This window comes from Sorex fumeus, unplaced genomic scaffold (assembly GCF_029834395.1).
Source record: "Sorex fumeus unplaced genomic scaffold, SorFum_2.1 ptg000054l, whole genome shotgun sequence".
In the NCBI taxonomy this organism is placed as follows: Eukaryota; Metazoa; Chordata; class Mammalia; order Eulipotyphla; family Soricidae; genus Sorex; species Sorex fumeus.
In genome coordinates, this window is record NW_026606111.1 from 17559674 (window position 1) to 17576728 (window position 17055).

Sequence of the window (17055 nt, forward strand, 5' to 3'; positions counted from 1 at the left end):
GCTCCAGCCCCAGAACTGAGTTTTCTAAGATGGGGGAGAGGTTAAGAGACCAAGAGAGAGAGGTAGAGGGATATTTATTCCCAAAACATTAATATTGACAGAATTTTAAATCATGATGCCTAAATAAGTTCTTAAGCATGTGAAATTTAAGCTTCTTATATATCCAGTTTTGTCATATGATATATAATATCTTTCTGTGTGTCTAGAGAACTCTATGGAAACGATATAAAGAAAAGCATCAAATATCTATGGTGGTAATTTCTAAATAATAGGATGTTGAGTGCAATTGTCCACTCCTAATTTTTAATATGAAGACCAAGTCTGGGGGATGGGGGGGCAGAGATGCGAGGTATACTGGGAACATTGGTGGTGGAGAATGGACACTGATGGAGGGATGGGTACTTGATCATTGTATGACTGAAATGTAAGCAAGAAAGTTTGTTAGTCTGTAACTGTACCACACAGTGATTCATTAAAAAATAAAGTTTTTTTTAAATGGGGTTAATTTATACTTCCCAACTCACTGGGGTGAAATGTGAAACAAATCAACATCAAAATAACTTAGTTGAGAATGTAACACATGGTGGACAGTGAATAAATGTCATAAAATGAGTTATTGACATTTTTAATTATTAATAATTGATATGACTTTGCACATTTATGGAACATTTATTTTAAATGAGGATTTGTAACAGCAATGCTTGTAAGTCACAAAGAAAACATGAAGTAACCAATATGTTGATTTAAATTCAAGATTCTTGGTCTTTTTTGGTTTTTTCAGTGGAGGCAACTAATTGTTTCATTCTGTATCAATAAAAAGTTATCTGGATAAAAAATAAAAGACCAAGTCATCTCCACATCACAGAAAAAAAGCAGTAAAAAACATTTTTGTATTACAAAAATGTAACCATATCCACAGGACCTCCTTTATTTGCAAAGTCTCATTAATCTATAACTATTATAAAATGAAGTTTTAAAAACTGATCTACCATATTAATATCCTGATTTTTTTAAATGACAGCTATAACCAAGACATTAGGGTTTTTTTTAACCCTAAGCCTTATGAGTTGCTACTAATGGTCATCAAATATTTATTCTGGTCTCATTTCAGTTTTAAAAAAAAATGCTTCAAATATAAAGTTGTGCTTTTGGCTTTAGTGTGTTTTCATCTTTTTTTAAAGGTACAGGACAAAAAAGACAAAAATGGGGCAAGTGGGGACTCCCTGGGCCTATGACTCAATGCCTCTCTACTGGACAGGCAAGAAGCAAGATCCTCTGGCCCACCTCACATAAATACAAACCTCACTGAGGGCACGTGGGGAGGCAGCCCCAGCAGGAACAGAACATCCATTCTGAAACCACAGAACCATTTCCTCTAAGATCTCCAGGTCCACATGGAACCTCCCCTCCCGCTATTTTGCAGCGACCTCACAGAAGATCAAATACTGAAGCAATCCTCTCTTAGAAATATGTTCAGGGGCTGGATAGTACAGGGGGTAGGGCATCTGCCTTGCAGACTGGGTTCAATCCCTGGCATCCCATATGGTCCTCGAGCACTGCAGGAGTAATTCCTGAGTACAGACTGAGCATCATCACCAAGTGTGACCCCATCCTCCGCCCCCCCAAAGAAAATAGAAAGAAATATTTTCAGCAGGCTGGAGATAGTTCAGGGATTAAGGCACTTGCTTTGCCTGCAGTCAACCCAAATTCCAGCCCTGGCACTGCATATGATCTCGCCATATCCTGGAAGTGGTCTCTGAGCAGAGTCAGGAGCAGGCACTGAGCAAGGCTGTGTGTGGCTCCTAATCATAAATAAATCAGGGCTCAGGAAAAAGAGCTTGATGTAGAAAACACACCTGTATGTGGGAGGCCCAGGTTCAATCCCTAGGACTAAATGGTCCCTGAACTAAGACTGCAGGCCGCACTGCGGTGGCAGTAGAGTTGGGCCGTCCCTTCCAGCTCCCTGGCCGCTAGGGATCCTGGCTGTCATGCCCACAATCTGCCTCCAGGCACCACCTCAGCGCACCAACAGCCCTGGTTCAGAGACCCCCAATTGAATCCCAAAGTGGATTAGTGCCCTACAGAGATGTCCCTGGACCCCAACCATTTACAATTGTAGAATTCCAGAAGTGCACGTGACCTTTCGTGGTATTCAAAGTGAGCAATAGAAAATAAATTATCTAGCATCTGGCAGGTAGGCTTAAATGGTGGCGGGAAAATTTGAGCAAACTATAATGCCCAAAAGTAGAGAGAGAGTATTGGGGAAATTGTCTGCTGTAGGGCAGAGTGAGGACTGGGATGGGGTGGAGGTGGGGACACAGGGGACATTGGTGGTGGAAAATGTGCACTGGTGGAAGGATGGGTGTTTGATCACTGTATGGCTGAAGCTCAAACATGAAAGCTTTGTAACTGTATCACAGTGATTCAATTGAAAAAAAAAAAGAAGCAGCAGCAAAGTAAATGGCACTGTAGCACCGTTGTGTTGTTCATCAATTTGCTCAAGCAGGCACCAGTAACGTCTCCATTGTGAGACTTGTTACTGTTTTTGACATATCAAATACGTCACAGGTAGCTTGCCAGGCTTTGCCGTGCAGGCGGGATACTCTTGGTAGCTTGCCAGGCTCTCCAAGAGGGGCAGAGGAATCAAACTCAGGTGGGCCGCACACAAGGCAAACACCCTACCCACTGTACTATCGCTCCAGCCCAGCAAAGTAAATAAATAAATAAATAAATAAATAAATAAATAAAGGGCCCCCTGAGCAACACTGAGTGTAGCCTAAAGACAAGAACCAAAAAAAAAAAAAATAGAAAAACAAAAGTATGTTCAACAAATGATAACCATCTTAAAGAGGTTAGCATTCTCTTTCTCAATGATGTCTGGAATTGCTTCAGGCTTCCCAGTGAGACGTGTCCTGCCATTCCAGCTATCCAGACTCAAAGCAGCTGCTCTGAGAACAGGAACAAAGGCAGTCAGGCAGCTAGCAAAAACAGCTCTGCAGCAAACAGAGCTTAACGCCTTGAAGACAAGATAGCAAAGAGCAGAACCGCCTGGCAGATCCCATAGAGACTGCAAACCGCAGGACTGCAGAAAAGGTGAGCAATGCATTACACAGCACAAAATTCAGGGTTGGACCCCTCATAAGTAAATCTCAAGAGAGATCACCAAGCTGTAAAAAATTTCTTGGATACTCATTCTCAGCTGAGACCTCTGGAGTATCCTCAGAGGGAGGCTGGGTCGCTGCCACCCAAACAAAGCCCTGGCAGCCCACAGCTGCTCCCACACACCAAAGCTGTTGTCATGCCTCCAGCCAGACCCCACCATCTCAGGACTGAGTGCCACAGAGAAACTCATCTGCCAAAATCGTCAGGTGCATGGGTTTCGATGGCTGAAAACAACAGGCCTTCTCTGAGTCAGCGTGGTCGACCTCCTACCACCTCCCTGTATTTCTGGAGGCCCAAGCAGCCACACCCACATCCCACCACGGCCACCTTGTAAGCTCATCTACCAGCCTTGTTCCAGAGACTCATAAATAAATTTTGAAAGAGAAAAAAATCAGGGTTGGACCCTAATTGTCCCAAGGTGCCTCGGCTCAGGGAGCAATGGTTCAAGAGTGACGATGAGTGGGCAGCAGTCTCGCCCTGGAAGTGAGTCCCTCAGCAGAGACATCTTCAAGCTCTCACTGCCAAACCAGCCTGAGTCAAAAGTATTTACATGATTCGATCCTTGTCTCTATTGCCATTTTCTCCTGTGCTGCTAGCTGAGAACGTCCTCCCAGCTTCTGTCTGTGGTCTCACCATTGACATTCTTAGGTACAAAGGCCCCCTTTCTACTTTACTAAGCAGACCACTCCTTCCCTGCTCTCCCACTCACCCGATGACCTCCACAAACGCACTTCCCAAGCCAGGAATCCAGGGGCTGGAGTGATAGTACAAGAAGGGAAGCACTTGTCTTGCACATAGCCAAGCCCACATAAGGTCTCTGAGCCCTTCCCGGGGTGATCCCTGAGTGCACAGTCAGCAGTAAGCCCTGAGCATTGCCAGGTGAGGCCCAAAACACAAAAAAGAAAACAAATTAGTTAAAAAAAAGAAGAAGGGGCTGGAGTGATAGCACAGCGGGTAGGGCGTTTGCCTTGCACACATTCTGACCCAGGTTCGATTCCCAGCATCCCATATGGTCCCCCGAGCATGGCCAGGAGTTACCCCTGAGTGAATGAACCAGGAATAAACCCTGTGCATCGCTGGGTGTAACACAAAAAGCAAAATAATAATAATAATAATAAAACAGAAGAAGACGACAACAGATTAGATAAATAGCATGACATGCACAAGTGGAAAAAATGCAATGCAAGCGCAGAGGAATTCTCTCGGAAGAAAAGAATGAAGTTCAGAAATAATGGAAACAGAACAAGAGGTTCCGTATATAGATATTATAGAATGGGAAAGAGAGGGAAAACACATTTTAAAAGGAGAAATGGGGGCTGTAAGCAATAGTATAGCGGGTAGGGTGCTTGCTTTGCAAGTGGCTGGCCTGGGTTTTATCCCCGGCATCCCATATGCTTCCCCAACTACTGCCAGGAGTAATTCCTGAGTGCGGAGCCAGGAATAAACCCTGAGCACCAATGGGTGTGGCCCAACAACCATAAAAAATAAAAATGAAAAAGAAGAACTATTTGAAAAAAATTAGCAAGTCTCTAAAAGCAGGAGCTAGAGTGATAGCACAGTGGGTAGGGTGTTTGCCTTGCACGCGGACGACCCGGGTTTGATTCCCAGCATCCCATATGGTCCCCCGAGCACCGCCAGCGGTAATTCCTGAGTGCATAAGCCAGGACTAACCCCTGTGCATCACCAGGTGTGACCCAAGAAGCAAAAAAATTAATAAAATCAAAGAGATTCAGGACCTCGGCTTTAAAAACATACAAAGTGCCAAAATATATAAAGACCCAAACCAAAGCATATTACTGAAAGATTTTGAAATGCTAAAATTACAAGGCCCAGAGATGTGACTGACAGGCAGAGCAACCAACCAGCAGAAGCAGCAAGTTGGATTCCCTACACTGCTGCACATCACTGGATCTCTAGCACCACCGCAAGAATGCACTCTCCAGCACAACCCGCCCAAGGTTGTGCCTCTACACACTGAAGCACTGACAATAACAAAAAGACAGAGGGGAATTCTGAGACTAAACACAAATTCTACAAACTTCTAGAAGGAAAAATAAAAAGGAAATAGATCAACATCTATTAGCAGTACAGATGGAAAAAGAAAAAGTTGAACTCACATTTTCAAAGCACTGAAGGAAAAGGACTTTAAACATAGAAATATTAAAAGGGAAAGCCTAATAAAGACATGCTGAGGCCTGTTAAGCTATTGAGGGGCTGGAGCAGCAGGACAGTCAGTAATGTATTTGCCTTGCACACAGCCAACCCGGATTCAATCCTTGGCACCCCATATGGTCCCCTGAGCACTGCCAAGAGCGATTCTTGAGCACATAGTCAAAAATAAGCCCTGAACACAACCAGGTACAGCCCCAAACCAAAAAATATATAATTTTGTATTGTTTTTGTTTTGGCGGTACACTGGACTTATTCAGGGGTCACTCCTTGTGGTCACTCTTAGCATCATATGTGATACTGGGATCGAACCAGGATCAGCTGTCAGCTGTATGCAGGACAACTTTCTCAACTGTTGTACTATCTCTCTGGCTCCTCAAATAAAAAAAATTTAACAAATAGAATTAAGTAAGAAGTTAAGAAAAGAAATTATTGAATTTATAAGAACAATACCAGAGAAAACTTCATACTCTTTCCCCTTTCCCTTCCCTTCTGTGTTGTCATTGTTGTAATTGTAATGAGGTCCAGCATGAGGCTGCAGTTTGACACATACCTAGCTGTGGGGCTTACCAGGTCGCCACTTTAGCTGCAGTACCTGCACATACTTGATTGTGGTGCACTCCCAGAGAACACAATGACAGAGCTGCCTGGCTCTTGCCACCTCATATGTGTATGGCGGGTACTATACCACGCCCAGAAATCTTACCCTTTGTATACATTCAACCTACTCAACCTAATGCCGAAATGAGCCAGTATTTCCCAGAAAGTTAATCAGCACTTGGTTTTTGGGTTTTTTTGCTTTTTCGGTAACACCTAGTGATACTCAGGGGTTACTCCTGGCTCTGTATTCAGAAATTATTCCTGCATTGCTTAGGGGACCAAATGAGATTCCCGGGATAGAACCCGGGTCACCCGCATGCAAGGCAAATGACCTACCCACTCACTCACCTGCCCACTCACTTACTCTCATTTTTATTATTAGCTGCCTAGTCAGGCAATCCACTACTAACTAAAGCATTCTCCACCTCACAGAAAAAAATAACACGGGTCTTATTCATATGTAAGTCTTTTGGGGGTTTTTTAATTGATTGGTTGGCGTGGGGGTTGGGCTTTTTTGGGGGGGGATTACTTTGGGGTTTTCTTTTCTTTTTGTGTGTGTGTGTGTGTGTGTTTGGACCACACCTAGTAGTGCTCAGGCCTTACCCCTGACCTTGCACTTAGTGATTACTCCTGGTGATGCTCAGAATCGAACCAGGGTCAGCCATGTTCAAGGTAAATGCCCTACCCATTGTACTATCAATGCAGCTTCTATGTAAGTCTTTTGATCCCACATTAAATGCTTCATAAAACTCAACACACCATGGGTCCAGTCCCCTAAGTTCCGAGGATTGGGTACTGCTGCTTTTATATCCTTCACCTAGGTAATCAGAGCAAGCCCTCTCCACCATGTCAGGTTAAATACTCACCCTTTGACCAATATAGCGTTCATGAAAATAAAACATTTTCACACAAGTACCTGATAGGGTAAGTCAGCCATCCTTAAATAAGTTTCCATTTTCAAACAGAAAGGAGACAAACTGGGGACACCATTATTAGGTCTTGCAAACTGATGCAAAATAATAGCATCTTTGGAGTCAATCTCTTGCTGTTTCCTGTAAAAACCAAAAAAATAAAGAATGATCCTTGTATTATACATTCAATTTTATTACCTCTCCAAGGCCCTGGGTGCAGGGTAACCCTGAAGGGACACACAGATCTGTTCATTATAAGGGCTGGCCCCCACCACAAGCTCCAGAGAATGGTGGTCAGTGGCAGAGGGGGACTGAGTCTGGTCGTCAGAAGCAGAAGCTGGACTGAGCCTCGTCAGCTGTTCCAGACCATCTGGAGAGCCCTGCGATCATAGACTCACTGTGCCATGATCAGGTCTGCAGGAAAGCTGAGACTCAATATTCTGGTCCCTCTTCCAGATTATGCATGCTTTTACCCAAGCAGCCAAGGAATCAGGCTTCTAAGCATCCTGTTTTCTCTCTGCCTTCATAACTAGATTTCCAAATCCACCAAACACAGTCCCTGACTTTTCCTTTCCTTTGTCTCAGTCATTCATTTCCTCTGGCTTTTTTTTTTCCTTTTGGGTCACACCCGGTGATGTTCACCAGGGTAACTCCTGGATCTGCATTCCTGGTGGTGCTCGGGGGATCATATGAGATGCTGGGGATCAAATCTATGCAAAGCAAATGCCCTACCCACTGTACTATCCCTCTGTTCCCCTCCTCTGGCCTCTTTTTGAGGTAGAAAAGCCTTCCCTGGGTACAGTTTTTTTAACAGTCACCACATAGTGATGGAAAAGAAAGGCTGGATGACAAATGGGATTGCTGGGCTCAGGTCCACTCCCAGCTTCCCACGCATACATTACCCTGGACCTCTCGTGAGAATGGACTGATTCTATAGACATTATCATGATGCCACCTATAAACACTGACCTTTCAAATCATTACAGAAGAGAGACAGGATTTATCTGCAGCCAAAGAATAATTCCCATCAGGTACAAAATCTGACCAATTCACAATTAACAGCTCAGCCTTCAGAAACCTTGCTGTGATCTCCATCTTCCACTCTATTCATTTTCCCATCAGATCATATAAGTCTCTTTCTCTTAACCTTCCACAAGGCTCCCATCCATTTGTTACCCTTGTAAATCCCAACAAGGAAGGTCAAGTCTTTACAGCATCATTACAAAGATGGTCATTTACTATAGGACATCCATTCAGTGAAATAAACTCTTCTGGAGAAGTTTAACACTGGAATGCCCACGCCATTTGATTAAGAACCACTCACTTTACTTGGAGCTACCTAAAAGAGTTAGAAGAGTTAGTGTGTGCTCAGCATACTGGAGCCCAGGGCTTGATCCAGAACACTGCACGGTCCCCTAAGCACTATCAGATATGGCCACAAAACTGAATAAACAAAAAGATCCATTTTAAAATCACTGCATCACTGTCATCCTGTTGTTCGCCGATTTACTCAAGTGGGAGCCAGTAATGTCTCTATTCCTCCCAGCCCTGAGATTTTTAGCAGCCTCTTCTTATTCATCTTTCCCCAATGATTGGAGGCTCTTTCAGGGTCAAGGGAATGAGACCTGTTGTCTTTTCTGTTTTAGACATACCAAATACACCACAGGGAGCTTGCCAGGCTCTGCACGTGTGGGCGGGATACTCTCAGTAGTTTGCTGGTATCTCCGAGAGGCATATATTTATATATTTCTCTCTATGATTTGTTGCCTACTGTCTGAACCCCATCAAATATGGTGTGGTAATTATGGAAAATGAGTAGGAAGTATCTTATAATGTGTTGCATGGCCGCTTTGTGGCCGCATAGTACAGAAAGCAGCCTGGAGCGTGAAGGTAGTTCGGTAGTGGAGTATTTTGATACCAGCATCAAAATAATAGTTGCTGCTTTCTGACAATATTTGGTTTTACACAAGTTTTTTTAATTTGATGAACCCTTTGGGAGGTCATATATTAAGATCATAAAGTCACTTATACTATGTTTCTAGAAAATACAAACTATGTATTGGACAACTGATTCTACCCAAATAAATCAAGCCATATAGTAATATTTTCCTGTGATTAGTCAGGCCAAGTTTTAAGAACTAAAAGCTAAGTCAAATATAAAAAGTAATAATCATAAATAAACACTCCTCTGGTCTAAACAATGTAATCAATTTCTAGACTACAGTTAGTCCAGAGCATAACAAAAAATAGACATTATATTTGAAGCATACGCCCATAACACTATTCACATTAACTTACTTTCTGGTAGTGACACTATAAAGTGGATAATGTTATAATTTAAAAGTAATACATTTAATGTACATAATATATAAAGTATGGGCTGGAGTGATAGCACAGCGGGTAGGGCGTTTGCCTTATATGCCAGACCTTGCCGACCTGAGTTCGATTCCTCTGCCCCTTTTGGAGAGCCCGGCAAGCTACCGAGAGTATCTTGCCCACATGGCAAAGCCTGGAAAGCTTTGCCATGTGGGCAAACACAGTAACAATTGTCATAACGGAGACGATACTGGGCCTGCTCGAGCAAATTGATGAACAATGGGAGGATAGTGCTAGTGCTATATAAAGTACACAATACATATTAATTATAAATTACAGTAAACAAGGAAACTGAATCTCAGAGAGGTTAAATAACTTGCCCAAAGAATATCAATTTAAGATCAAATTATTAATAGCTCCAGCTCCAAATTCTGGTTTGGTTTGGTTTTGGTTAGGGATCGGGAGGCGATTGGAAGGGGGGGCAGGGAGGTGGAGGAGAGGCCCACACCTGGCAATGCTTAAGACTTTCTTCTGACTCTGTGCTCAGGGATCACTCCTAGTGGGGCCCACAGGACCATATCCAGCCCCTCCAAACTTCTTTTATGGGGGTTCACACCCTGCAATGCTCAGGAGTGACTCCTGGCTCTGCATCAGCAATTATTCCCACAGTGCTTAGGGGACCTCATGGGATTCTGGGGATCAAATCCAGGTCAGCTATGTGCAAGGCATGTGCCCTATCCCCTGTACTATTTCTCTATTCCCTTTTTCCAAATTCCTAAGCACTTTAGCTACACTGAAAATGGGCAATACCACAGCGGTAGGGTGTTCGCCTTACAAGCGGCCAACATGGCCAACCCGAGTTCGATTCCTCCGCCCCTCTCGGAGAGCCCGGCAAGCTACCGAGAGTATTCGATATGCCAAACACAGTAACAACAAAGTCTCCAATGGAGACGTTACTGGGCCCGCTCGAGCAAATCGACGATCAACGGGAGGGCCTTTACCTTTACCTTTACCTTTATTAAAAGCAGCTACTTTGACTCAGACCTCTCAAGTCTGGAATAAGTGTAGAATGGCTAAGAGCACCTACTTGTGAGCCAGAGAGATAGTACAAGAGGGAAGGCCCTGCACACAGAAGGTGCTCAGAGCCCAATGGGAATGATCCCTCCATGCAAAATCAGGAATAAGCCCTGTGTACCGCAGGGTGTGCATCTCTCCCAAAATAAATACAGGAAGACCAACTTGTACAAAATGCTCACAATGTATCAAGGACATTTCAAGTGTTAACTTGAGTTAACAACTATGAGGAGGGCAACTAGTACTCCAATTGTACAGATAAGAAAAGTGAGTAGCCAAGAATACTCATATCCAGAGGCTAGAGAGATAGTACAGCAGGGAGGGCGCTTGCCTTGCATGGGTTTGATCCCCGGCATCCCATATGGCCAACCTGGGTTCAATTCCCAGCATTCTATATGGGCCCCAAACACTACCAGGAGTGACTCCTGAGTGTAGAACCAGAGTGTAGAACCAGTGCCCTGAGATTACTGCAGCATATAGCCCAAAATCCACACAACAACTATATATATATATACATATATATATGTATATATATATATATATATTTGCACCCAAGTCTACATGGTTTTTTAAAGAAAATTGGAGATGTAGCTCAGTGGCTAAGCACTTGCTTACATATATGAGGCCCTGCTTGGGTTCAATCCTTGCACTGGGAGAAAAAAAAAGGTGGAGTGAATCTGAACCCAGTCTGGCTCTGAAGCCCTCCCTCCACACATCAGAAATGATCTTTCTAATATGATCAGAAAAGAAGGGGAAAGTTTCCAAGTTAAATTTTAGGAAGTGGCCTCATAATGCAAGGAGTATAAGACAACTCATAGAACAAGATTCGCACCTATTTCTGTGATAAAGGACATCACAGATGACCACACCTGCCAACACACTGGTAAGCTGTTGGCTTATGAGGATCAAATGCTGACCAATGCTTAGATTCCCTAAATTCTCTAGGACGCAGTTCCTTTTTCTTTTTTTGGAGGGGGAGCTGCATGTGACTTTGTCTGTGATCTTTTTGTTTGTTTATTTTCATTTGGGGGCCACACTCAGTGATGCTAAGGGGTTACTCCTGGCTCTGCACTCAGGAGCTACTCTTGCTTGTGCTCAGGGGACCATATGGGATGCTGGGTATTGAACCCAGGTCAGTGATGTGAAATCAAAATATCTTATCCACTGTACTATCTTTCCGGCTCCAGGTGAAGCTTCTTAAACTGTGGTTTGCAACCCTAATGGTGTCTCATCACTTTTTCAAAATTTTTAAATAAATTTCTTTCTGGCTTATTATCAATGTTTGATGTATATACCTATATACCTACCTACCCAGGGCTGTATAAAAATTTCTCAGGGAAAATGGTTCATCAATAAATAAAGTTAAGAAGCTCTGATTAGGACTGACTGAATCCATTTGCCTAAAAAGCTAATGACTTTTTAGGTTGCTACTGGGAAGCAAGTGATTACTTACTCATTCTAGTTACTGACATTTCCAAAAGTCAGAGTGAATTTAAGATAACTTCTATTAGCATACGGAAAAAAAAAGAGGACAGTATACATTTGTTTCAAGCATATCTGGAAAAAAAAAACATGAATAGAATCCACAGTACCAGGGCGGAGAGATAGCACTGAGGTGAAGGCACTTGCCTTGCAAGGTTGGATCCCTGACACAGCCAGGATAATCCTTGAGCGCAGAGCCAGGAGTAAGACAAGAGTAAGCACAGCCCTTAGCAAATGGGGAATAAAATCCAAAATACCTACTTCAGTTACACTCATTAATTAAACTTCCGAAGTACTTTTCACCTACTAGTTTCCCACCCCGGAGACATAGACATAAAATAAGCCTGAATCAATGTAGCAGAATAGCAGAATAGTAAGGACCTTATGATGGTCTCTGAATTTGGTTGTACCCAGGAAATTTTCCATTCCACATATTTCACATTACTTTGTATTTTGCCTAAACTCCACAGACAACTGTAATGAAACACACAGCAATGAGACACAATGGTACCTACCTGAAATGGAGTTCTCTCAGGTAACTTCTGCCTCTCTGAGCCCATCTTTCCTACTTTCTTTCTCCATCCCTCTGGGCCTCTTAGGGGCAGTCAAAAGCTCCCTCTTCCCAGAACAATGCCCCTACCTTTCTCTACCTTTCTTCCTATGCAAACTTACTCTAGAATTGGGACTTGACAGGACGCAGTGCTCAGAAGTGCAGGCTCTACTGACACCCAGATTTAAATCTGAGATGGCTAAGCTTACTGTGCCATCCTGACAGGTTGCTCTTTCTCAGCTAGGAAATGCTATCAGGGTAAGAGCATTGAGACAGCTATGAATGAGAAATGCAATCAGATCACTGAAGCACTCACATTCTGAGCCCCCAAATGGGCAACCATTTTTATTATCTGTATTATAACTGAGCATTCTAGCTCAAATATCTGTCAAAAAAAATAAGTGAATAAACCAAGGACTTAAAAGCACTTATCCTGCCCCTCTCCTATGCTCCATACCCCTTAAATTATCAAGTAGTCTTGGGACATATCCTAGGATATACCCTAAGAAAGGGCATATCCTTAGGCAGCAACCACACCTACCAGGGTGTGGCCTGCTCCCAGGATAAGCTCTGAGGTCCCCGAAAATTCTACAAGGTCATTTAAGCAAGGTTTTGACACAGGCCCTCAGTGAATCTGTATCTTCCTTCACTTTCACCACAAAGTGGAAAAATGGTGAGAAGCCCCATGGTTCAGGATTTAGAATATAACTGAGACATAACTAGGCTTCCATTTAAATTTGTTGCACACATTTTTCATTTTTTCATCTAGCTGGAAATCTAACTTACTTGAAACAGAGTCCTAAAGCTCATAAATATAAAAATAATCAAATAATAAATTACTTAAATATTTTTTATTCCCCTCGGCAACCTTCAAGGCACTGTCCGGTGTGAGAGAATCCAAAGAGGTTTAAAACAAAACTTCTCAACTGTGGTTAAATACTATGAAAACCAACACATATCCTCCCCCACCCCAGGCCAAATTGCTTTCTCTGCTTCCCAGAGAAGAGAAATATTCAAAACCTCTCAGCAGGCTGTCACAACGTCCTCCTGGAATCCCTGCAGTCCGATAAAGGTCACTCATCACTGTATTTGTTTATAACCAATACTGTAAGATTTCCTCAATGGAAAAAGGACAATATTTTTCCTTCTATAGAAAAACAGGCTGAAAGAAACACTCTAAGCTATTGAAAATCATCCATTTCCCTTTATCACCCAGTGACAAGGCATTCCAAAGACTTTCTAACCTTAAACGGATGAATTAAACAAACAGAATGCCGTTAGTTGAAGGACAAAACCCTCCTCCAACAATGTTCTCCTGTCCAGTTGGCTCTAACAATGGCTGGGGCCTCCATTTTCTGGCATCTCCAAATCCATCCTGTAAACACCCTGCGGCAGGCAGAAGGTGCCTCTGTTTACGGGTACGGGCGACTCCCGTGTTCTCCACCCATGTGGGAATCGCATCAGCTCATCTGCTGCTGCTCACCCAACAATGGCATTTAAACAGCATGGAGGTCCAGTTTAAAAGACAATATTAGCAGACAACCAGGTTAAGCCTGCATCAAAACTGCCCCCCACCACACTTGGTATGCATCTTTCACCGGGGACCCAAGGGTTCCTGCAGCTTTTGCAATTTCAGTCTTTGATGATACTGACGCTTGGGGAGGCATCTGGAGAACTAACCTTTAAGCAAAAGACAAGGTTAGTGGTCGGTTTACCCGCAGCATTGCCCTGTAAGTCAATAAAGCATCTCATAAAAGTACGATTTAATATTCTACGGAACCTAATTTTATTGTTGCTCTCAGGGCGCTTCCCAAGAGCATTTCATAATACTCCCTGGAGTCCAGAACATTTTTTTCTTTTAGCACCCAAAGATTGCAGGACCCATGATGTTCTTCCCTCCTAGTACCAGTTTAAGTCTCTTGTCAACTCTAAAGCGCTCCTTCAAGGCCAGGTAACCACCACCGGCTGCCTTCCTGGGAGAGGTAAGGACCGGCCGGCTGGGCATCTGGGCGGCGTGACCCAGGGGCAAGGACCGGTCCCCCCACTCCCCCACCACCACCTCCACCCACACCACCATCGCGCCCCGGCCTGCGCGGGGCCCTCTCGCCGGCTCACCTAATGACCAGGAGTTCGTGGAGCAGATACGCAGCTGCGGCCAGCAAAGCTCCCCCGGTCAAGTAAAGGGTTTTCTTCCACCAGGGATCGGAGCCCAGCCCTGCCATGATCCCACCGTAATCCTGCAAAGGGAAAGCGATGATGTCCCCATAAAAGGAAAAGGGCTCCTCGGACCCGGCCCACCAGCCGAAGAAAGAGACGCTCTGGTTCCAGCTCAGATCCACCACGCACGGCCTGGACGAAGCAAAGCCAACCCCCCAGTGCATGCTGCGCGGCTGACTGCGGGCGCCCCTCCCAGGGCCCGCGCCGCCCGCATGGGAAGGGGCCGGCGCGGCCGGGCGCGGGCTCAGCAGCGCGCGGGAGGCGCGGGCGGCGCGGGCGGCGGCCGAGGAGGAGGAGGAGAAGAAGGAGGAGGAGGAGGAGGAGAAGGAGGAGGAGGAGGAGGAGGAGGAAGAAGAAGAGGAAGGGCGCGGGCTGCGGGCGGTGGGCCGGCCCGGCGGGGCCCCGGGGCCCGGGCGGCAGCGGCGGCCGCCGGCTCCCCCCGCAGCGGCCACTCGGCGCGGCTCTTTGTGTCGGCGCCGCGAGCAGGCCGCGTGATGTCATTGCTCCCCGGGGCCGGGAAACAGAGGCGGGAGAAAGTCACCTACCCCGCGCCCTGCCCCCGCCCCGCATCTCCGCGGTCCGCCGGCCTCCGCCCCGGCCCGGCCCCACGCGGCTCGCGGCGCAGGGGCGAGGGCTGCAGAGGCGGCGGCCGAGGCGGGCAGCTCCGGGCGCCCGGCCCCGCGCCCCCACCCCGGCCCGCCCCGTCCCATCTCCCTCCTCCCGTGGGGCGCGCGCCTCGGACTCACCTGCGGCCGCCGGGGCTGCGGGTGGACCCGCGGCGCGCGGGGGCGCTGGCCGGCGGGAGCAGGGCCCACGCCCGACCCCACTCCCGTGCAGGTGCAGAATTAGAAGATTCGGGCCGTCAGGAAAATGCTGTGTGTTGGCGTGGTAACAGACACGCGGGTCACACTTCACGATCGCCTAGGGCTTGGTCATCTCCTGAAAGATGCTGTGGCTGCGGAGAGATTTCTCTTCTGACGGCACCACCTCTTTTTTCCTTTTGAAAGTGTTTATCAGGAGTCTCAGTGATCTGGGGTGTTTGCCTTGGGGAGTGTTTGCCTTGGGGACTGTGTGTGTGTGTGTGTGTGTGTGTGTGTGTGTGTGTGTGTGTGTGTGAGATCTATTTTTTTTAAGTTCCTACGTGTACAAAGATGAGGAACCTGTTCGACAGGGGGATGGACAGTTTAAAATTGTTTGGAGGAACTAAAAAAATAACCTAAAATGGGGACCAGAGCCATAGTACAGTGGGTTGGGTGTTTGCCTCACATGCAGCGACCCAGGTTCCTCCATCCCCCGCATCCCCCCAGCACTGCCAGGAGTAATTCCTGACTGCTAGTCAGAAATAACCTCTGAGCATCGCTGGTTTGACCCCAAAAAAGCAACAAAAATTTAAAAATAAAAATAAATAAATAAAATTTTAAATAAGATTTAAAAATAAATCTTTAAAAAATAAAAAAAAACCTAAAATGAGGGACCAAGAGATAGTACAGAAGGTAGGCATTTGCCATACACACAACAGCGAATCTCTGCCAAGCAACAAAAACAGAAGAGTGTGTGACTCCCAGGAAGAAACTGAGTGTATTGCGTGGGGGCAGGAATAAACAAATTTTACAACTCCACCAATTGTACCAAGGGCCCAGTGGGGTAACAGAGATGATTACCAGATTGTCTTCCAAAGAGAAAGGCCAAAGGGCTGGAGAGATAGGAGAGCGGGTAGGCTTGGGTGCTTGCCTTGCAAGCTGCCAACCTGGATTCTATCCCTGGGCATTCCATATGTGAGAATGCTAACCCCGTGTTAATACCGATATAAATACAAAACAAACTAGAAACAGATAAAAATTAGTATTTGATGCCAGGATGGACTCGCTGCATTCCACTCTCACAAGTGCTCTCCTGGGAGGACCTGCCCCTCTTAGGGTGGTGGCTGACTGTTGGTTCATAGTCCAACAGGACTCCGTCTTTGGCTCAAGTATGGTTCAATTCCCAGAGACACCTTGACATTACCAGGTATAGGTGAAATAAAGTCTCATGGAGAAATTAAATGTTAATTAGATGCAGATTAAGGCATAAAAGAGAGACTACTACTCAAAACAGGGCTTGTAAAAGGTGTAGAAAGTAGATAAAGGACCAAACATGATAACCTCTGAGGATCTGTATTGCAAACCATAATGCCCAAAAGTAGAGAGAGATTATAGTGAATAATGTCTGCCATGGAGGCAGAGGGAGGGTGGGAAAGAGGGGTATAGTGGGGATATTGGTGTGGGGAATGTGCACTGGTGGAGGGATGGGTGTTTGATCATTGTGTGATTGTAACCCAAACATGAAAGCTTGTAACTATCTCACGGTGATTCAATAAAATTTTTAAAAAATGGTGCAAAAAGTCAGAGGCATCAACAGACCTATAAACTGGGTTAAAGTTTGATACGAGAGTATAAGAATAAAGCTCTGGGGAGCAAGGAAGGCAGCTTACAGCTATGCATCAGGGACAAGGAAATCCTTGGCCAAGATCAGACAAAGCCCAACAGGGAAATAAAAAGTTCCTCCACAAACGGAAGAAATCCAGCCACAGAGAAA

At 45.3% G+C, this 17055-nt stretch overlaps 1 protein-coding gene across 1 annotated transcript in view; it reads right to left on the minus strand.

The window, feature by feature from the left end:
- Positions 1-15000, minus strand: part of FAXC (failed axon connections homolog, metaxin like GST domain containing) — a 78805-nt gene extending 63805 nt beyond the window's left edge. The window contains exons 1-2 of the mRNA XM_056125105.1: positions 14380-15000; positions 6848-6983 (exon numbers count right to left, since the gene is read on the minus strand). Coding sequence (XP_055981080.1) covers positions 6848-6983; positions 14380-14645 — 402 coding nt within the window. The 5' untranslated portion in view covers positions 14646-15000. The remainder of the gene's footprint in view (positions 1-6847; positions 6984-14379) is intronic.
- Between the last annotated feature and the right edge of the window lie 2055 nt (positions 15001-17055).